Genomic DNA, 22,695 nt, shown 5'->3' with positions numbered 1-22,695 from the left:
GGATGATAACATACGATGCTAAATTATAATCCCTTCGAGAAGATGTTCGATAGCAAGTTTTAGCGCGAGAAATTCTTTCACGCATAATTAATCCTTAATATATATCTTTTTCAAAAGTTTCAAACATTCCTCAATTTTTTGCTGAATAATATAAATATGTATTATATTATTTAATATATATATATATATATATATATATATATATATATATAATTTAATTATTTTTGAATAATATAAATATTTATTATATTATATTATTATAAATATATTTTACATAAAAAAACATTCCATACAACGCGGAATATTGTTATAACATTACAGCAATATTGCAGCAACGTTGCAATATTGCCGGGGATTGTATGGGATAATTGAAGAAAAGAAATAAGAGATAATTTTCTCCGACTTTAAAATGAATTCGTCCCCGAAGTACGAGTTTAAGATTCATGACAATTACGGGGGGAGGAAGAGGAGGGGCGGGCTGACAATTTTCGTCGGAGACATCGGTCCGTATCTCTCCCATGATCGATCTCCGCGGAACGTACAGCGTCATTCTGAATATAGAAACACCCTATACGTACAGCGTCGCAAACAACCACGCAACCACGTGAGCGAGACAGAAACCGCATCGCGTTCTCGCACCTGTCGCCGATAATTTCCCTCTTCTTTCGAACGCGACGAAAATCGACTTCCAGCGAAACGCTCTCCTCCCTCTCCTCGCCCCCGTTTCCTTCCCCTTTCGTCGCAGGTGCGACTACGATATGCGACTGCTCGGTTTCTATAACTGGAAGGAAAAAATACGCGCGTGCGAATGAATTATTCATCGCTCGCGACTTGCGTGGGTCATCTTCGTGGAAAAAAAGCGCCCTTATAAAAATGTTAGCCTCCTTCCTCCCCTCCCCCTTTCCTCTCTATTTATCGTACCCGGACGAGAGAGCGAATATTGTTCGCGGCGAGAAAGAAGGCGCGTCGTCCAATAAAATAAATAAGCGAACGAGGGATAACGATTCCGCGGGTATTTATACGACGTTAGTAAGACAGCGACGGACGTTCAATAACGGGAATTCGTCGAGTATATGTATAATTTCGATCAATTTCTCGCGACGTGTTTAATTTCGACGTCGAGGCGATCCGTGAAACTCGTACGTCTCATAAACATACTCAATGCACCTCGTAAAGCCTCGTTAATCAAGATTGACTCGCGCGTATCCGATACACGCCGAGTCAATCGTGTTTCGGGCAAATTCGTCGTCGATAATATAATTATCGACAATATTTTTTATACATTCTTGAAAATGCGTCTCCTCTCGACGAGCGCAATCTCCGCATGCACATGTACGGGAACGCAATGCAGAACTTTTGGAGAATATAACGTATACGTGCGATTCCAAAGTGGAGCAGACGGAGTACGAAGGAGAGAGAAAGAGATATCGGGATCGACAAAGAGAGAGAGAGGGTGGGGAGGAAAAGAGACCGAAAGACTGCAAGAGAAAGAGAGAGAGAGGGAGATATCAAAGAGCTGTTCGTATAGTCTTGTCTTATCTTTACAGACGTCCGGACAAAAAATAATCAAGAGGAGAATTTTATCGATAAATAATCAATTTTATTGCTTTTGTTCGCTCGGAACGTGATCGTTCTAATCCGTCGTCATCGGTGCGATTATACGTTATCTGACACCACCGTCAAATTGCCGCACTGACACACATACCAGGAAAGTGGAAATAGTATATAGGCAAGATGGCGAGGGCAGGGGGGCTGCGGTGGAGGAGGGAGAGAGGAGCAAAACGGGCACCGAGAGAACGATTAGAAAGAGGGAGAGAGAGAGAGAGGGAGAATGTAGGGAAGGAAAGGTAATGGGAGAAAGGCAAAAGGGGCGTAGGAAAGGGGTGCAGAGGACAAGGGCGACGACGACTATGACGACGACGGTACGGCCGGATACGATAAATTTTCACGCTTTACACCCGCCTGTAAATTCCTCGCCAAGGTGGAGACCCGTGCTAGAGCGCTCACCGATGAAATTGATCAAAATCAATACTCGGGGGAGAGAGAGAGAGAGAGAGAGAGAGAGAGAGGGAGATGAGAGACGGAAAAAGAGGGAGAACGTGAGAAAATTAGAGTGGCTCTCTCGTTCCGTCTTCTTTCTCTTCTCTTCTCTCTCTCTCTCTCTCTCTTCGTCTTGGTAGATCCAATTTGTGTCGTCATCCACGAAAGCGATAGGTTTCTTCTATAGCGCGGTTTCTCGTTAAAAGGCCCTTATTTCATTAAAAAGGAAAAAAGGAAGAGAGAGTCAATCGATAAAAGGGTGATACCGAGGCTAACGTGCCGGTTTATATTATATGCGACAAAAGAAAGAGAGAGAAAGAGAGAGAGAGAGAGAGCGAGTCTATATAAAAAGATGATCATTCAGCCCGAAATCCCATGTGCGACGCACGAGGCTCGGTACCGGTTTGCGATCGCGAAACGTCATGCTGTTCCGCAACGACGAGATCTCCCACGATAAAGAGAGAGGGACGAGAGAAACGGAGAAGAAGCTACGACGTTGGTAAGACGACAATTGTCATTGGCAAAATCGATGACGAGGGCGAGCGAAGGGAAGGAAGCGCGAAGAAATACGAAGAGGAAGCGCGGGAAAAAAAGAGTCGCGCGCGTTTAGGGGATGACGAAGAGAAGGAAAAGAAAAAGAACAAGAAAAAGGAGGAAAAAAAAAGATCGAGTAGAGGAAATACGGGAGTTTACGGGGAGAGAGACGAGGAAAACGCAGAAGGGGGGAAAAGGGGGGAGACCGGATCGGCGTTCGCCGAAAAACGTCGTCCATTGCTATCGCTCGCGCGTTCGGAGCGGTCTTCTCGCAGGCAGGGAAGCCCGGCTTTGACCCGGTAGCCGGCGCGACACGGCACAGTCCGCGCGGCCGCCTGACGCATTGCAGGTGCGCGCCGGCCAATCACAGGCCCGGTTAGTTCGTCCGGACTCGTCCTGTAAACACGACCGCACCCACCCCGCCGTGTAAAACGGATTTGTTACGGGGCGGGTTACGGCGTGCCGGCCCGTGGCCGCGCCACGTCGCGCGCGCGGCGCGGCGCGCCGCGTCGCGTCGCGTCGCGTCGTCCTCGCGCGTTTCCCCTCGCCCCGCCGCTCCCCGTCCCCCCGCGTCGCCCCTGTCCCTCGCCGCGTCTCGCTCGCTCGCGCCGTTTTGCGCGATTAAAAACCGCCGCGGGCCTTTTTTTCCGCACCTTTCGGCAACGAGGGAAGCCGCGGCGCGCGGGGTCTAGCTCGCGGCCGCGTAGGCGGCCGGCGCGTCGCGGCCGCCGCTCGCGCCCTCCCTCCTCCCTGCCTCGCCCCGCCCGGAGCGGCGGCGCGCGCCGATTGGCCGCCGCGCGGCCCGTAAGGGGATGGCGGAGTGATATCCGGGCGGCGAGACCAGCGGCGGTCCACAGAGAGCCTCGCAGATCGAGAAAGACACGGTAGACTCCATTGCTGTCCCGAGTGCGTTTCTCGCCGGACTGGGTGTATTCCGTTACTGCGTGCCTCGTCCGCGCTCGTGCACGTAGTCCGAGTTTCATCTCCCCGAAGTATACCTCGGCGAGCCGTTTTACGAGCGAGCGAGCGAGCGAGCGGCCGATCTTGTGATTTTTAGATACGCACTCTTTCAGTCGTCCAGTGTGCGGGGACGCGTGTGTCTGCGGGCCGAGTCTTCTCGTGCGTGATCGAGACGCGAAGAGGAAAAAAGGGCCACGATGGTAAGTACTCGTTGGTTTCGTTCTAGTGTCGCGCGATCGGCGATGACGATTATGTCGCGCGGAATATGTTGTCCGCGCTGCTCTTTCGTTCGTTTCTCGCGGCTTCTCGTCGCTCGTCGTCGTCGTCGTCGTCTTCGTCGTCTTCGTCGTCGTCGGCTGTCGCAACGTAACCGAGGCCCCGCCGCATTGACGCGTCGCCGAGCGCACGTGCGATGAGAGAGGGCGATGCGTAATTTACGCTCTTCCGCGAGCTTCCCGCACTTCGACTCGTCCTCCGTGCAACTCCATCTTTCCCGTTCGCTCGTCGAATCAGCCGGCAGAACGGATTTCCTTTTCTGGAAGGATCGGCGACACGGCTTTTCTCTCTCTCTCTCTTTTCCTCATCCGCACATCCATATTTCTCCATCCCTCTCTCTCTTCCTCGATCGACCGCACATTATCAGCCTCGTCGCTCGAAACGTATTTTGTGCCGCCCCGGAGATTGCCTCGTTTCCTCGCGATTATCGATCGGGCATGGCTGTCTACGCTTCTTCTCGCGGAGCTTCTTCCCCGGAGAAAAATCTGCATCCGCGCGAGCGGAAGTAACCGCCGATCGATCGTTTGCCGCATACTAAGAAGGAGAGAGAGAGAGAGAGAGACAGGCTGATATGATTCGCCCTTTATTTATTTTCCACGGAACATTCGCGAAAAATTGAAGCTCCCTGCGTCGTTTCGACCTGACCCAACGCGGTGACACGCTTACGTGTCCCCGGAATTCTGGCGCTACGGCTGGCCGGTCGTACGTTACGAGAGCAAGACAGGTGGGCGACGCGAAGAGAGAAAGAGAGAGAGCCAAGGGGCTAATTTCGCCGCTTCCAGCCAGCTTCTAATAATCTCGCTCGCCATATGTATTGTCAGCTTGACGCGTGCACGTCTCGCGATCGTGGCCTCTTGGACTCGTCGAGATAATCGACGAGCGCCGCGCGCGACGGTTATCTTCTCGTCTTCCGTCCGTCCGTCCGTCCGTGCGCTGCTAAATTCACGGCCTTCGCGCTCGGGATCTAAACGTCGCCCGTTGTCGGCTATACTTTCCGCCCGACGAACCGCCAGACGTGTATTTAAATTGAGAGGGAGAGAGAGAGAGAGAGAGAGCGAAAATTTGGCCGTGTAAATAAAACACGCTTCTTCGCGGATAATAGTCAACCGGGAATCTCTCTCGCGAATATTTCCGACGATGCAAATGGTAAAGGAGCTACGCGACGTCGGCGTTATCGCGCTCCGCGATCTCTCTCTCCTCTCCTCTCCTCTCCTCTCCTCTCCTCCGCCTCACCTTCGATCGCGGACGGAGATAGATACCTATCGGAGCACGAAATACGAGACCGAGCGTGCGAGCGCGCGATACGCCCGACCGCTCCTTTTGCATAATCCATACGGGTCACCCGATATTCATCTTTAAGGGCCCCTCCTCGTTACCATGTGCGTGTTGTTTTCGACGATTTTTCTTTGCTCTACCTTTTTTTTCTCTCTACATACTACGTACGATGCGTGCGACGCGCTCTATCCGTCCGGCGATCAACCGTCACGACGATACGTTGGCCGCTCGCTATTGATTTTTGCGTTCCCTCCGTTGATTCCCTTCCGCGCTCCTTTTACGTTTTTTATCGAACCGGCGTCCCACCGTGTATAATCCGTTACGGCAGCTCGCCTCTTATCGAATTTTCCGTCTCTGTCTCGTTTTTTTAATTTTCTCTCTCTTTCTCTCTCCACGATCCGATAACGCGTTTTGCGTATTTCCTGCGCAAATCCTCCCCGTGAAAACTCGCCCTACTCGATGCAATGCGGCTTTCATATATCGGGGGAGCCATATTTCTTCGAACGTAGCCGCCTGACGTTCTAAAAGTGAGGTTATCCGCTAGCCAGTCATGTGTATCGCCGCGAGACGCAAGATTTTCCGTAAATGTCAGTGCTTCTATAATCGGAAATCTTGTGCAATCGCGAGAAATTTTAACGATCGGAAGCTCCGTAAGAATAGTTCGATTAATTTAATGTTTGAGAATATTGGGCGCGATTATCTCCTCGAAATTTGTAAAGAAACGACATGACGATCAAGATAACTGAAAAATAGACCGATAAAAAGTCTCTCGGAAATTCTGTCGCTAATTATGATATAATTGCCTTCCCTGCAAGTAGAATAGAATCGATACATTATCGTTTATTATTTTACTCGACGGTAAATTGACATTAAATAATCGATCAGCTGTTTGTAATTTGTGTACTAGAATAATTTGCGTTATGTATTTTTAAAGACCTCCTCCCTTTCCCCCCCCCCCGTCACAGTATCACAATTTTCCCGAGATGTTAAGAATCTTTTGCGCAGTAATATAAATGTACAATTTCAAATATTATCCAGAAAGAGAATGGTACGTTTTTGTATTTTTTTCTGAAATTGACGTAAGATTTATTCTTTTTTTCAATCATATTTAATAATATTTCGTTAGAAAAAGATTTATTAACGTGCTCGATCCCCCACAGTTTCTCCTTTAAACATACGTATGCATTTTTGGAAAAGAATCAAAATTTATTTTCACTAATGCGCAATATATAAATCGCACGGAATACGACATATATATATGTATTCGCATATTATCTATAAATGCATAGTGTTCACCTATTTCTATGAATCATACCGGTCATTTTAATATTCACATGATGACGTTTTTCCAAAGTAATGTGGGATTTCCTTATTTATGCAGGAGCAATTGAATTGCTCCAATGTATATCATCGTGCTATTTCTCTGACACTGTCGTACATCGTATCAACTTGCATCATTATGCGTTCGTCGTTAATTGAGGCAATTTATGAAACTAATACCGATATGACTAAAGACAATTGAATTAGATAATCCGATTAATTCAATTATTAAGAAATTGAACAATTATATTTTTATTATATGGAAGCTGAAATAAAAAATTGTATATTATATGTTATTTTTAATATATTTACAAATAACATAAATTGCTATTCATAAAAAGTGACAAATTAGCGAGATTAAAGAAAAATATATATATATATATGTATATTAATCTAAGTGTAATATTGTATGCAATATGTTTGCAATATTCTGCAAGAATATTAACTTAAATGCTGCTCTTTTTTATCTTCAAGGCTGACCAACTCACAGAAGAACAGATCGCAGAATTTAAGGAAGCGTTTTCGCTATTCGATAAAGACGGCGACGGTACCATAACCACCAAAGAATTAGGTACAGTCATGCGGTCCCTCGGTCAAAATCCCACAGAAGCCGAACTGCAGGACATGATTAATGAAGTAGACGCAGACGGTATATATTTTTATTTAGCTTTTTAAAGCACTTTAGTACAAATTTTAATTTTATAAGTGAACGTGCTCTATTTTTTAGTTTGTATATAAAAATGATTTATATTTTTCTACTTTTATTCATGTCTATCTTTTTCTATAGATTAATAAAAATATTAATTTTAATACATTTATGGAAAGAAATATTGATAGTTTTTTTCGTCCAAAAGATTTTCTTTTGTAAAGCATCTTTTAGATGCATTTCCTTTTTAATTAAAAGAAGAAAAAAAACTATTTCGATGTTTTGAAAATTTGGAAATTCTAGGTAATGGAACAATTGATTTTCCGGAGTTTTTAACCATGATGGCGCGTAAAATGAAGGACACGGATAGCGAGGAAGAGATTAGAGAGGCCTTCAGAGTATTCGATAAGGATGGAAACGGTTTCATATCCGCGGCAGAACTCAGACACGTCATGACCAATCTGGGCGAGAAACTTACTGATGAGGAAGTAGATGAGATGATACGGGAGGCCGATATCGACGGCGACGGTCAAGTTAATTATGAAGGTTGTATTACTTGATTTATTATTTAGCATAAAAATGTATTGTTAGTAGTTAGTCATGCAAATGGAACTCTAATTATATTATTTTAAAATATGTTATTAAAGTAATTATCGCGATGTATTATTATGTGTAATCTATACTTTTAATTTTAAATAAAATGCTTGCATCAAGCATCTTGTATTATCATATCAGAAGAGAACAGTATTCAAATACATATATAAATAATTTATGCAATTCTTACATTAACATATTTGACTTTTCGTTAATGAAATCATTTCAATTTGATAAAGTAATATATACAGTCGTACTTTATTGTAATTTTTTCTTCTTCTAATATCATGATAAAGAAGACATTTACTCTTTCATTGTTATTTTGTTAATGCTTTATCATAATGTTGGCTTGGTAGGCATGGCATGCAACTAATGAATATATATGTGAGACTAATGAAGTGTTTTTTATATTGTATTTTTCAGAATTCGTCACAATGATGACATCAAAGTGAATGCAACCTGTGTAACGGAAGAACTCGCGACTCGGAGTGGTGTTGACGTATTAAATAAATCAAGAAACAGAGAAAAAACATATGTAACAAAAACAGAATCAACCAGAAAGTGATAAATCTTGTATCAGGATATGAAGATGATCTATAAAAGCGCGAAGAGTCAACGTCCGATACCGCGTTAAAAATCATCGTTTAACGATAAGTAATACAGGGCAATTAATTGTTTAATTAAAGAGTTATACCACTAAAATCATTATCTTTCAAAATACAAATATTTACGCGTGTACACACAACACAATAACACGTCACACCAATACATACGAACGAAACACTCAAAGAGTATATATACACTTACATTTACATTCACTCGGATGTCTTATTTCCATTGGATAAAACAAATTTGGAAATGAGATAACGCGAAGATACACGATTGCGCGCGCATGTGCACCAACGACAAAGAAAAAAAGTGCATTTTCCATTTTACTCTCTTTCTCGACTGCCCCCCTTTCCTTTTCTCTTGTTGCATCCCTCGCTATCATCTTCCCTCCTCGTCTCCATACCTTCTCCTTCATTTCCTCGAAAGTTTTTTTTATGAGAAAGGCATGTCGAAGATTTGTAACTTCTCTTTGCAAATGGAGAGGAAACGTGTGTGTTAGGGACAAAGTATAAATCCGATGTAAGATACTATTAAAAGCAGCAAAGATTTATTTGCCAATCGAGAGAGAGAGAGAGAGAGAGAGAGAGAGAGAGAAAGAGAGAAAGAGAGAGATTCATCTCGAGAATTCCTTCGTTCATTTTTTTAATAAACGAGATACGTGTATAGTGAATGATGACATTAGGATACGTAGCTGCTAAATAGATGATGATGTCTCTACCGTTAAAATGCATGCACATGTACAAATGTTTGTTTGTCTCTGTGAGAGAATTCGGCCTGGACCGATCGTTTTCCAGACAAAGAGAGAAAGAGAGAGAGAGAGAGAGAGAGAGAGATTGAAAGAGAGAAAGAAAGAATATAAATATGATGCGCTTCGGCCTCTGGGTTATTGATGACGACTTCAAATGCAAAAGCTGTGCTGGACCCCTCGATGCCTCACAAAACGAATAACTTAATTTATATAAGTAACGAGCAAGAAAATTTATAAAAAAAAGAAAATGTGAAAGAGAGAGACAAAGAGAGAAAAAATTAAGAAATGAGGTATAGGTGAAGAAAAATTGCAAGAGGAGCCTCGAGGAGCTCAGACCTAGTGCTTTCGCTCGCGCGTGTCGCGTCTTGCAGGACGGGATGTGATCGGTCGCGCGGATGACGTCACACGGAAATGAGGATAACGAGCCGCGACGCGATCGTTGGAAAGCTCCAGGATTCGAAGTCTCGACATTCCTATTTGAAAACAAAGAAAAGTCTCTTCCTTACGCTTTCAATCAACATCATCCAAGCCTCTCGTGCCCGTGCATACGGGACTCACACGTACACGTTACGTATATAATATGTTTTACGAATTATATACGCGAGAAAAACTCTATACACACAAAAGATTATACACACAGAGAAAAAAAAGAAAAACACTATAATATTATATTCACAAAGTGCGTTTTGCCTCCAGTTCCATTTTAATCTCCTATTTGTAAACTTGCCTTCCGCTCGGGAAAGCCTTACATACATGCGCGCAAAAAAGATTTAAAAAAAAATGAAAAAAGAGAAAAACAACGTCGACACCACTTTTGTTGATATGTAAATCCACGGAGAAATAAAATAGGGATGGGGGATTAAAGGAAGTAAAGGCCACAGTGAGATCGGTGCATTACTTTTCTTCGCCCAGGGGTGCGTGCCAGTCTCGTTAAATGCGGAGCCAACCAGACCGGAGAAACTGGTGTGATTTTTGTGCGATCCGTACGATATAATGTTACTTAAGAACTCGAGAGCAAAAGAACATAAATGCCGTACAGCGTAAAACAACATGCGTGTCGGTGGTTCAGTCATAATATATATGTAATATATATTATATATATATATAAATTACGAAGAAATTAAGAAAAAAAAAAGATGAAAGATAATTCCTCCACAGTCCTTTATTATTTAACATTGAAGTGAACAAAAATGAGAAGTACTTGTATTTCTGGTGACCTAGATCGCATTGATCATTAAACAAAAAAAGAAAAAAAGATTTAAAAAAAAGATAAAAAGACAAAATAAATGTATCCTCATTTTTAGGTCACAGCTACTCTCGATTTGTTTCCCTCATTATCGATAGACCTCTCGTTTCAGCAACCATCTCTTTTTGTGTTCGATGGCATCTAGATACTTTGCTATGAGAATATTTCATTGTCTCTCTGTGAACAGGATCCACTTTACATATCTCTGACTTTTCTCACTACCCTCGAAAAACTTTTGAGATTAGATATAGGTTACAAAGGAGAGAAAGTACGGTATTAATTGTAATTAGGGACTCGCTCCATTAAACATCCGAAAAAAAAGGGAGAAAAAAAGCACACATTGGATCTATTTGTAAACTGTGGTATATTCTGTGTCCGAGATATATTTCCACACACTTACACTCTTTATTAAGAATGAAAAAAAAGATTGTCAAAAAAAGAAAAAAATGCACTCTCGTTTTGTAAAAGTGGTCGTTAGTATTCGACAGGCATCTGTATCTAAATGCTTCCAAATTCGCTTCGTTTCATCGAACACTGATACCTAGCGATTAAGTCTCTTACGTTACAAAGACTCTATATTCCAGTATTTAATATAATAGTAATTTTATATCCGTATCGCAAAATCTATTTATTGAAAGAATTTTCGCGCGCCGAGAATTAGATAGAAAGAGAGAGAGAGAGAGAGAGAGAGCGGCGCATGGAAGCTCTTGTTGAACATTAACATCGAGGCAATGCCAAATCTTTATCGAATAATATTGAAGCGTTAGCTCTTCTAATATTTAATTTAGCGTTCCCCTCGATCTTTGTTATTGAAATACACGTTGTTGTTCTTAAAAAAAAAGAAAAAGAATCGTTTATACCGTATTTGCGGAGGTACCAAGACACATCCTGCTTCTATCGACCGTTGTATTTATTTCGATGTGTACATATACGAACGTATAAAGTCGACCCGACGAAGTAAATCTTCGTTCGGTTATATGCTAATTGTAATTCTTAAAACGAACAAGTTTATTGCGATATATGAACAAGGAGAGAACGTTATACGTTTGCAAAATATAAACAACTTTTTTTCTTATCTAATCATTTCGAGCGCAGGCTCAGTGTTCTTTTTTTTTATTTTTCTTCCTTTTTTGTTACTTTTAACGAGATTAGTTATTCGATTTTTAATAAGCTTGATTTCTTCAGATTCCAATTCAAACATTGTTTCTATTGTATGTAAGTATATTCTCTGCCGTATATCTCAAAGGCGTTCTTCACTTCTTGTCGTACATAATAAAGCGGCACAGTTTGTATAAAGTGTTGATATTAAGTTAATAAATTGTTCCTATATACTTATATGGGAGCAAACTGGTGTTTATCTATAATACAAGCGATTTTATCTCCCTAATAATAAACGATAACAGCCTGATATGTAGAGTACGACGCGAATGAAACGGCACAATAGAGTATTTTTTTATAATACACAGAAAACACGTGCGCGTTCTATGAAATCTCTTCTTATGTTGCGAGAAAAAATTTATTTTCATTTAATTTATTAATTTTCACGTATAATGTGTATGTAAAATAGTTCATCTCGCGATATTAAACTTGTCGAGAGTCGGGTTCTTTCAACAAGAGACAACAACTTTCTTTCAAAAATATTATATTTCTCATTTATACTTTAAAATTTTTCATGTAATACGATAACAAAATTCGATGATTACGCGGATATGTTTTGCTATGTTTTGCCTATTCGTACTCTCTCACGATAAGCACTCTTTTGGTGTAATTTTAAAATGCAGGCACACCTCCTTCAGAAGATTTTTCAATATCCTCACTTGATAATCCGAGCTCTGTAAAAAGAAAAAAACATTTTCTAATAATTCAATATATCGCTACGTTATTCCTTGCTTAGCGTTATGAAACGAATATTCACCCTATCGAGGGTAATTGTCGGTATAAAAGATATTCCTGGCACCAACGAGTTCGTCATTTTTCCGTAGTTAGCCAAGAGTTCCTTGCCCTTTTCATTGTTTGAACACTTTTTAATGGACTCCAGATCCACGGATATGCGTTCGGCGCACTTATTCATTATTCCTACTGGGTCTATGTTATTTTCAATCATGCAAGTGATAAATTGCAGTTGTATCGACGGGTCTTTGATAACGTCGATGGTACATGCATGTATAATGTTCGCTTGGCATTCGATGGGTCCATGTTGACATGTGAATTGATATCCGCCGTTTTTCTTCTCCGTCTGCAAATGAAAGATAAAATGCGTAAATTTTACAAAGAAAATCTTGCCTGCTCAATGATTATTTAATCATCGATAATGTATAACCACAACAAAAGCGAATGTGTAAGCGAGCAAGGAATAATTGGGCGATACAGGATGATTCAAAAGAAGCAGAGACCACTTAATGAATATAGAAAATTCAAGTATTTCAAAATACGTTTATCTCGATATTTTTTTCTGCTCTCGAGGAAGCCTAGAAGAATTAAATTTAGTCACGTTGACTTACCGCAGCCTTTCCGTACGGTACCAACTCGACTTCAATATCCGCCGAGAGTCTCCGATACGTTGGTCCTAATTGTTTCATAACAAAACTACGCGAATCCGGACATAGTGCTTCGTAATACACGGCCACGTGTACTCTTTGTCGAGTCGGATCGTCCTTTTGGCTCAACGGTGTCACCGCCTGAATTTCTATAAATATTTTCGCAGCAAAAGATTAAAGATATTCTCGTTAAATATTAATAAATAACGAATGTGACATTGTAACAATATTAAAGCGTTGATCTAACATTTTAATTTTAATTACAAGATATATATGAATGAGAGAAACAAATATATAAATTATGCACGATATTTTCAAAATATTTTAAATTTTTCCCAATTGATAACTTTTACCATATTTTGAATAATTAATAAGATGTTATTTCTAGTTATTGTCTCCACTTGGGTTTCTCTAAATAATTTTCAGGTAATCCCCAGTGTGAGAAATCGCAATTTATGGCTGACGTGTACGTACTTCATTATTGAACGATGTAATCAATTGGTGTATATATCTAACTTTTTTAAGCATGTTTTTTATTATAAATCAATTTTTGTTCTTCTCTTTCGCTTTTTTTTCCATATAATTTTCACAATTAAATTCTAAAATTTGGAACCAGCAGTTGTAATTAAACAGATGTTAATTTATTACAAATAACTTAAATCTTAATTAATCAACGCATTGAACAAAAATTGGGCCATATGTCAAACGCGATGCATTCACCAAAATCCATTAAAATACGAGAGAACACGTAAAGATTAAAAAAAATATATTATAAAAATATATTATAATTCACAACTTTGCCAATTAAATTACAGAATTATCTCCATATCGAAAAAATAATGGAATCATTATTCACGATTAATAAGAAACAATTATATTTGAACATATCTGAATCAATATGAAACGACTTTTGGAGACAGTCATTTTAAAACTAACTTTTTTCCGTCGATATTATCAAGGGATTAATAGGTATTATTATCTACGCTATTATTATCTTTCACAAATATCCCTGCGAAATTGCGATGTGCAACACTGTGGAAGAGCTGTACGAAGACGTTCGCGGTCATCGCGACAGGTGCTTGAACGGGGCGTTTGCATGTGCAAAGAGATCTTTACCTTGCACGGAGGCGGCAGCGTCGCCTTCCAGGAACGCCAACCAAATCTTCGAGGTCTGCCAAAGCAGTAGACCGATGATGAGGACGATCACGAGTCGCCATCGGAAGTTGCCTAACCCCATCATCCTGGCTGTTATCGCGGCAAGAAGCGCGCGCGACTCTCGCTCGCGCGGCGGCAGCGGCCTCGCTTGTTACAGCTGACGCAACGAGTCCTAATGTCAAATTCGCCGCCGGCGGCGACATTGCGCGCGGCGTGCACGCGAATGGCTGGATCGATGGGAGTTGCGAGATTCCTCGGCGTCTGGCGTTTCTAACGGGATTACGGGATCTAATCTAATTTTGTCTCTGTTTTTTCATCCCCTTTTCATTCACGCGCGGAAAATCTGTTCCCTCAAACTACGATTTCTTTCGATATTTTTCTCCTTTTCTGATATTTTATACACTCTGATCTCGCTTTACACAGAATACAGAACAGATCTATATCTCACTTTGCGTAAAAGCCCGTACTTGACCAATAAGGTGGACAGCTAAAGCCATATGTTTCAATGGATTGATGCTGGATTTAATTGGTTGAGATATAACTGGACATACATACGGATTTCTTGTCCCTCTTTCAATAATCGTGTTGATAAAGATAGTTGTTATAGATCGATCTATATGGAGTATATTAAAAATTCATACGTTCTTTATGAGGATATGTGTGTGATATCTTCATTTTTTAAAATTATATATTTATTTTCTTTTTTTATTTTTTTAAAAATTCTGTAAACAATTTATAAAGAAAAAAAATTATACTCCCGCGTGTTCTAGCTCTGCGAGGAATATCCTGCACTTGTTCTTGAGCACTTTAACAGCTTCCGTGAACAAAACAGCTGGGGGTAGAGTTCCCACAGATTCTATATTAACTAAAAATAAAAAAAATTGATTACATATAAAATTTCCAAATCATACTGTCAGCAGTAGACAAGAAAAATAATTTTAATTTTTTTATGTAATTTGTATATAATTTTTTATATAACTTTTACATAACTATATTTTTATAATTATTTTATGATTTAGTTTTGCGACATATAATATACACATTTCATTACAGCTTAAATCCTATATTGGTCTTAAAAAGTCTTCTCTTTCGAAGACTTTTTAAACTATTCATACTTACAGATAACGTGATCCGATATTCGAGTCATTTTTACACAGTCCTTCAACTGTTCGTAACGATAGACGTTTCTGGCACAGCTGTCATAACGAGCATTCTTCACGCGTGCCTCACGATATTTTTCTCCCGAACTCGTTTCTTTTTCTACGACTTCTATTACAGCAGGACTAAAACAGCTTTGCAAAAGATCCGCATCCTCGTTTCTCACAGGTTTAGTTAATTCAATAGCCGGCATAAGACGATATCGTGCAGGTGCTAAACACATTTTTATTTTTACATAAGTGTTGCAAAAAACTAAGATAATTTAAAAATTTAATTTGTATTTACACACAACATGTATTGTATTTGCATTAGAACACATCTATGAGAAAAATGTGTAAGACATTACATAAAAAATTTACGAAACTATTACATACCCACAGGAGAAAACTTGGCGTGATCTTTGCCGATGCCTTTAACCGCATGCATAAATGCATGGATTTCATGACCAGGACGCATTTTACATATTAATATATCATTTTCTAGCACACTAAACTGTTCTGTCCCATGTGGAAACATGTCCCCTTGTCGGCCTATCGGTACCCATTTAATATCTTTACTGTAAACTAAAAGGTATATTGATTCATATAGATTCTTTAGCATTATTATATTATTACTATTGTATAATTTATTATTGCATAATATGAATGTATAAAGACATACATATTATACATAATGTATAAAAGTTAAATACCCTTGCTGTTTCTATACATATCCTCTGGGAGACGAGAATATTTTGGTGCTTGCGGATGTGTGGTACATGTAACTTTTAGTTCATATTTTAGAGTATCTTGCTCGCTGACTTCTTCATCTTTTCTTCCGCTCGGAGGATATTCGAATAATCGAGGATCTGCTCGAAGAGGTATAAGGCCCAATCTTGAAAACAAAATATATTTGTTATATATAAATTATTTTCATTAAAATTACAATTATGATTCATTAGAATATTCAGATGCTCACCTATGTGCAAGTACTTCATCCTGTAGTAGACTAGTATTGTTTATTATAAAAACCTTATCGATAGCCATACTTGGTACTTCGCTTATAAGTATTCTCCGAAATGCATTGACCAGTGATATGTCACAACCAATTATATCAAATTCTAACTCTTTGTCTTCCTCTCGTACTATTTCAATCCTCAATTCCTAAGATATAAGAAATGTATTTTGATTTACAAGTATCTACATGACGCATTGTTTTATTTATAAGCATTTTACCTGTATATAATTTTTTAGCGCCGTTGCTTTGCTCGATGTTTCACGCGCATATTCCTTGAACTATTGAAATAAAAAAATATTAAAATTAATTCAATAAATATTGAATTCATGTATTTGATACAAAAATGCTTTTAATCAAACTTACAACTTCATGTTCCCGCATAACCCATCGCGGATTTTCCGATTTCGCTTCCATTGTTTAATATTTCTTAGATGAAAAAAAAATGCTTCTCAATCACGTGGATAAAAATTACAAATTACAAACATCTCTGACCAAAAACTAATATTACTAGACAAACACTTCCTATTAACGCATGCACATCGAATGCAATGATATCAGATGGAAGACTCTAGCAACATAGTAGACGATAACTCACAAGCAGAAACAATGGCCGCATTCGGCGATATAATCGCTAAGTAGCAATCGAATATGGTTGGTTTCTACTTTTAAGTCCTACCAATCAGCGTCGAATTACGTCGGAAAATTTAGTAATGTTGCCCAACTGTTGAGTCCGCTGAATGCGACCAATGGCTGCGTTCAGCAGAAAAAGCTGCTTTAAGGTGCAATTTCATTGACGCTAGAAACCAGCGGCAAATTAAAATCACTAGACTTTCTCTAGATATGGCGTCAATAAAATAAAGTTCAAACAGTTTCAACTTTTTCAGTGTGTAAGCCCGGGTCTACAATAGGTAATTTAAGCCCTAAGCCTTAAGAAATTGACCAATCACAGTCAGATATTCTCTTCATACTTGACTGTGATTGGTCAATTTCTTAAGGCTTAGGGCTTAAATTACCTATTGTGGACCCGGGCTAAAGCGGCCTTTTCATTGACGCTACTTTTTAGCGTTAATGAAATTGCACCTTAACAGTTGGCAGCCCTACGAGATAGGCTGTGCAGCACTGCGCGTATATAAAATAAATTTGAAATCGCTTCTAGCCTAACCATCTTCACGCGATCGACTTTATTTGAATTGCACGGCATCGCATCGAATTATGATGCGGCGTCGATTTGTTCGAACGTAATTCGGGACATCGCGATGCTGTATAAGCGTCGAATGAGCACGAATTGTCACGCAAATATGATAAATCACATCTACTCACCGTTCACCGGCTGTTCCACAGGTCGCTCCACTCGCTCGCCTCAGGACGTCCCATTCCGATCTTGATGCACACGATATCATCAACGCGAACACGCGACACTTTATTCGGCACTCCCGATATTCGCTCGCATCCGATAATCATCATCAAGGGCGCAAATAACGCGACGCGACTTCGCTCCATCTTCGCGATCGCGCTATCATTGAACTGTGAAAAATAGCTGTCGCGCACTTTTACCGACATATTATGAAAGTCGCGCGATCATCCTTGGACACTTTCGACGCTCTTTCACTCGCGATATTCGTTTAAAAACGGTTAAAAGACGCGAAAAATGCGGACGTACGACGATCCGTGTAACTGCGTATGACTCCGATTCACGTATGACGCGTATGACGTAGCAGTGACGCGTATGACGTAGCGATCACGCGCTAACATGGCGGCCGAACCAGTGCGCATTCGTTTCTGCGCACTGGTTCGGCCGCCATGTTAGCGCGTGATCGCTACGTCATACGCGTCACTGCTACGTCATACGCGTCATACGTGAATCGGAGTCATACGCAGTTACACGGATCGTCGTACGTCCGCATTTTTCGCGTCTTTTAACCGTTTTTAAACGAATATCGCGAGTGAAAGAGCGTCGAAAGTGTTCAAGAATGATCGCGCGACTTTCATAATATGTCGGTGAAAGTGCGCGACAGCTATTTTTCACAGTTCAGTGATAGCGCGATCGCGAAGATGGAGCGAAGTCGCGTCGCGTTATTTGCGCCCTTGATGATGATTATTGGATGCGAGCGAATATCGGGAGTGCCGAATAAAGTGTCGCGCGTTCGCGTTGATGATATCGTGTGCATCAAGATCGGAATGGGACGTCCCGAGGCGAGCGAGTGGAGCGGCCTGTGGAACAGCCGGTGAACGGTGAGTAGATGTGATTTATCATATTTGCGTGACAATTCGTGCTCATTCGACGCTTATACAGCATCGCGATGTCCCGAATTACGTTCGAACAAATCGACGCCGCATCATAATTTGATGCGATGCCGTGCAATTCAAATAAAGTTGATCGCGTGAAGATGGTTAAGCTAGAAGCGATTTCAAATTTATTTTATATATGCGCAGTGCTGCACAGCCTATCTCGTAGGGCTGCCAACTGTTAAGGTGCAATTTCATTGACGCTAAAAAGTAGTGTCAATGAAAAGGCCGCTTTACAACCGTTGTAAAATTCGTGAACTTGATTGGTGTAATGTATCATTAGGTTAGATTACGTTAGGTTTGGTTAGATTAGGTTAGCTAAGACGCTCAGCTGATTATTATGTATGGATTGTCAAAAGCTGTTTATTTATGAGATGTTATGCCTTTCGTGTGTAATATGAATTTTAGGCACTGTAGAATATAAATAATGCGAGATTTGAGTTTCACACGATTGACGTGGCAAAAAATTCGCGATTAAAAATGGTTGATTTAAATGAATACAGGGAAAGTGTTCGACAAATTAGACAATACGCGGCCGAGCATAATGTCTCGGAAGCGCAAACGTCGGAAATATTTCAAGCATGTTTCCGACAGTTGGAGGCAAAGTATTCGAAGAAGTCGAATAGACTATCGAGGCCTTTGCGATGCGCTTTCTTATTCCTTTTTATTTCTATTATATCGTTACATTTGTATAATCAAAGATGGTTAAACGATGCATTTGTAAGAATCTCACAGAATTCCATATATCCTGTTTTGTATGCGCTACGCAAGTTAGCTATCCCCATTGTCAGTTTATATCCATCATTGTCTGGTATGTGATCAAATAATTATATTTTAATAGGATATAAAAATATAAAAATATGAAATTTTAGACTATTTTATTTCTGATACATGGTGTTTATTATTTTAGAATTGTACGATGAATGGTGTCTGATAGAAAATCCATATTTTTATGTCAGCGACATGGACTGCTGGCCTTGTACCATGGTCTATTCCGTGCCAGATTTAACTGGTCATAACATCAACAAATCATTCAATATTGGTATACCATATACTAGAGCAGAGAACAATACAAAAGTTAAAATGAAAGATTTGGTTGATACATATTGGAATAATCAAGATATTTTTGATCAGGATGCTAGAAGAATCTCTTCCAACAATGAAACTTTTAAGTAAGTTTCTTTACTAGTTAGTGTTAAAACGAGTTTCATGTTATGCAATATATCTTGCCTTATATGTTTATATAGAACTATCCATGATGCCATGAGAAACAGATTGGATATCTATCCAACTGATTCACTTACTACTCATATATCTTGGAAAGTGAATCGTATGAAGCCTAACAGAATACTACGAAAATTATTTCCAAAGCCAATTGGGACTCCAAGTTGGTGGAGTCAAGGCACGGAGAAATATATTTTTATTGATGAATCAGAATCACCGTCTTACATACTGGTATGCAATATGTATGAAGCTTTCTTATTATAAATCTCCTGGATATAACAGTCAATTTATAAATTTTTAGCCTAATCCTGAATGCAGCAATATTGTGATACGATGTGTGGCTGGTGCAAGGTTGATAAAAATGATACCGAGCTCAGAATGTCTTCAACATTGTAGATCCTTGACCATTTTATTATCTGCTGGACATACATGTAAGTATCAGAAAGGTGTTTGTAGTTAATCCTTTTCATTTTATCATTATTTTTGTGCATTTTTTTCTTTTATGTTTCTCATAAGTATGGTACAATTGGTGGTATTGGAGACCCATGAGTCTGCCAGTGTACAATGCTACTGATCTTTCTATTGGTTATCTAACTTCGTTTTGCTAGTGCCATCAATAGAAGAAACTAGTTGTCAATGTGCCAAAGTGATACAGCCAAAAATAGCATAAAGTCGCATTTAAGCTTATATATGTTTGCATGTTTTTCGTTTCCCAAATATTATATATAGATATACATTCGTGATTTCGTTTGATATATATGGTTTTTTGCACATTTAAGTGTTAAGAATAGTATTACTCTTCCATTACAATAATAAATGAAATAAAAGTAAAATTCAACAGTCTACTAATACAAAGTTACCTGAGATTACTTTTCGACGTATAGGCATATTCGTGTACCAAAATATAATAAAATGAGCTTTCTATCTCTATCTGCATATAGTTTAGATACGTTTTTATATGATATTCATAATATAATCTAAGACACACGCGTATTTAGAAATAAATTATATAATAAATAAATTATGTGCAAATTGTATTCATGGATTTTGTCACATTATTTTACATTCAAGTATCATGTATCCAAATGTATGCTAATGACTTTATTTGCAATGTGTCAAATGCTATTTGCATTACATGATATGAGAAGACATTCTAATTGATCATTGTCTCAACATTACTCGCATCTCTTATAATTTTTTTAGATTCTTTAAGAATCTCTAATAATGGAGATGGTTTGATCCATCTTGACAAACGCAATCAAAATGCTTCTGTCTTTTTGTATAATGTCGGAATGTCTCCTTATAAGAGCATCATCGATGTAGCTCTTACTCAAACTTCTCCTTGAGCTTCTTCTTATATAGCACAGGTACTAGAGAGAGCAGCGCGAACACACACAGAATAATTATACTATACCACGACCATGCGTCGCTCGATGATGTGAGTTTGTGTAAAGTTTGACCTGCTTGTATAGCGACGAATGAGGGCGGCGCGACGCCGAAGAAGGTACCAATGGTGAACGGTATCATTGGCACGCCAATCACCGGACTGGCCAAATTGATGAACCAATTCGGCAGCAATGGCGTCATTCTTAGAAACAGCATGTAATTCAGCAGATTATGGCGATGTTTGTTCACAACGATGGTCCACGCTTTCGCTTTATCCGGAAAATATCGGTACACTAATCGTCTGCCCAGTAAAGAAGACAGCAGATAGCATAGGGTGGCACCAATCGCGCTGCACGTGCACACGAGTAGCAATGCAATTGAGAAGCGAAACAGAAATCCTGATAGGATTGAGAGAAAGATAGAGCCGGGAATGGCAAATGTTTGTAAGCTGCCATTAAAGTATGATGTAAGGAACATGCGCAACTATATGGAACTAGTAAAATAAACTCAATTGAATATTTAAGGATACAAGATGTAAGTGATGAACAGTCCAGCCAGTACTTGGAAATAATATAGGTCCTTATATCGTTCTAATAACTTTCCTAGATTCTTGGCATCTTCTATATGAAATGGCAGTTTCATGTATTGTTTTTCATTTCTATAAAATACGTAAGAAAAAAAAAATATATATATATATATTATACATTTGATATAAACAACAAATATATTTGACAAGTGGCTGTTCTTACTCTTCTAATTCTGGAAAGCTCATGTATACATAAGACAATGCAGTCAATGAAACTATGAAGATGAGTCCAACGGTTAATATTGCACTTCTCGTTGAAGCTTCATCATTGGTTGCACTGGATAATACTATAAATATATAAGAAAAAAATATTTTATTTATCTTAATATAATTTTTGCAATTAAGTATAAGTAAAAAAAAACTGACTCAGATTTTAAAAAAGATAGAGAAAAAAATTAAAATATATAAGATCATACATTGAAAAGTTTTTGAAATCTATGATAAAGAAAAAGATATACATAATTTTATACATATATATGATAAATATTGAACATGAATCTTTTACATGTTACTTGCGTGTTTTCGAAAATGTCATTTCCGAAATATACAGGTTATAATCATTTAAGCAAACTATTTTTCCTGACTCATTTCTTCCAAAAAATAAAAATCGCGTGGTCTTACCTGATTTCACATCGTTCTGTGTGCTCATTTCTCTCTCTTTTTCTTGATATGACATTTCCATAAACGATTTTCGATCGGATTCGCGTCTTCCACCGTTTTCGTTCGGCCAGTTTCAACGCATTTCTAATGATTGATTCTGACAATACTCGCGTGGGCGGAGAACAAGGTGAAAACCACTTTCTCGAAAGGCTGAGTGGGTAATTACCCAACGATAATCGTCGCGGTAAAGGATCAGCTGATCTGTCTCGTGTTACGTCGGCATTGGCTCGGGATTCTATAGGCAGTCACTTCACATTCACATGTGTTCACATGCGATATTAATTAAATGTGAGACGCTTGTTGAGAATCACAACGTTGATTTAGGTCGATTTTAGGGGCGCCTTAAACATTGTTTAGCGGTTGTCATGGCGACCGTAAGTTACGTCAATCGTGACGGACACGTGTGACAAGACAGTAGAAAATATGTACGCACTCCTTCACTTACAGTTCTTTACACTT

At 39.4% G+C, this 22,695-nt stretch overlaps 5 protein-coding genes across 5 annotated transcripts; 2 read left to right on the top strand and 3 right to left on the bottom strand.

The window, feature by feature from the left end:
* Positions 1-3,426: 3,426 nt before the first annotated feature.
* Positions 3,427-10,573, top strand: LOC105250944 (calmodulin). Its single transcript, XM_011257351.2, has 4 exons — positions 3,427-3,734; positions 6,880-7,054; positions 7,355-7,597; positions 8,069-10,573. The coding sequence occupies exons 1-4, from the start codon at positions 3,732-3,734 to the stop codon at positions 8,095-8,097; spliced, it is 450 nt and encodes a 149-aa protein (XP_011255653.1). The 5' UTR covers positions 3,427-3,731; the 3' UTR covers positions 8,098-10,573.
* A 514-nt stretch (positions 10,574-11,087) lies between these two features.
* On the bottom strand, positions 11,088-14,383 carry LOC105250946 (GILT-like protein 3). The gene is made up of 4 exons (XM_011257352.3): positions 13,902-14,383; positions 12,750-12,934; positions 12,164-12,484; positions 11,088-12,080 (listed from the first exon to the last, which is right to left on the bottom strand). The coding sequence occupies exons 1-4, from the start codon at positions 14,023-14,025 to the stop codon at positions 11,991-11,993; spliced, it is 720 nt and encodes a 239-aa protein (XP_011255654.1). The 5' UTR covers positions 14,026-14,383; the 3' UTR covers positions 11,088-11,990.
* A 256-nt stretch (positions 14,384-14,639) lies between these two features.
* On the bottom strand, positions 14,640-16,644 carry LOC105250947 (DNA-directed RNA polymerases I and III subunit RPAC1). The gene is made up of 7 exons (XM_011257353.3): positions 16,458-16,644; positions 16,313-16,372; positions 16,056-16,240; positions 15,790-15,971; positions 15,473-15,661; positions 15,060-15,311; positions 14,640-14,805 (listed from the first exon to the last, which is right to left on the bottom strand). The coding sequence occupies exons 1-7, from the start codon at positions 16,506-16,508 to the stop codon at positions 14,690-14,692; spliced, it is 1,035 nt and encodes a 344-aa protein (XP_011255655.1). The 5' UTR covers positions 16,509-16,644; the 3' UTR covers positions 14,640-14,689.
* Positions 16,645-18,687: 2,043 nt separating this feature from the next.
* LOC105250949 lies at positions 18,688-20,587 on the top strand. The gene is made up of 5 exons (XM_011257356.3): positions 18,688-19,191; positions 19,291-19,552; positions 19,628-19,835; positions 19,906-20,035; positions 20,121-20,587. Exons 1-5 carry the CDS (start codon positions 18,861-18,863, stop codon positions 20,210-20,212), a joined length of 1,023 nt encoding a protein of 340 aa, XP_011255658.2. The 5' UTR covers positions 18,688-18,860; the 3' UTR covers positions 20,213-20,587.
* Positions 20,588-20,684: 97 nt separating this feature from the next.
* Positions 20,685-22,651, bottom strand: LOC105250948 (transmembrane protein 41 homolog). Its single transcript, XM_011257354.3, has 4 exons — positions 22,198-22,651; positions 21,740-21,863; positions 21,520-21,648; positions 20,685-21,438 (listed from the first exon to the last, which is right to left on the bottom strand). The coding sequence occupies exons 1-4, from the start codon at positions 22,256-22,258 to the stop codon at positions 20,931-20,933; spliced, it is 822 nt and encodes a 273-aa protein (XP_011255656.1). The 5' UTR covers positions 22,259-22,651; the 3' UTR covers positions 20,685-20,930.
* Positions 22,652-22,695: the final 44 nt, after the last annotated feature.

Source organism: Camponotus floridanus, unplaced genomic scaffold (genome assembly GCF_003227725.1).
Source record: "Camponotus floridanus strain SB8 unplaced genomic scaffold, Cflo_v7.5 scaffold18, whole genome shotgun sequence".
Classification (NCBI taxonomy): domain Eukaryota; kingdom Metazoa; phylum Arthropoda; class Insecta; order Hymenoptera; family Formicidae; genus Camponotus; species Camponotus floridanus.
Note: the sequence above shows the minus strand (reverse complement) of the source record. Positions and strands in the feature narration are given on the sequence as shown.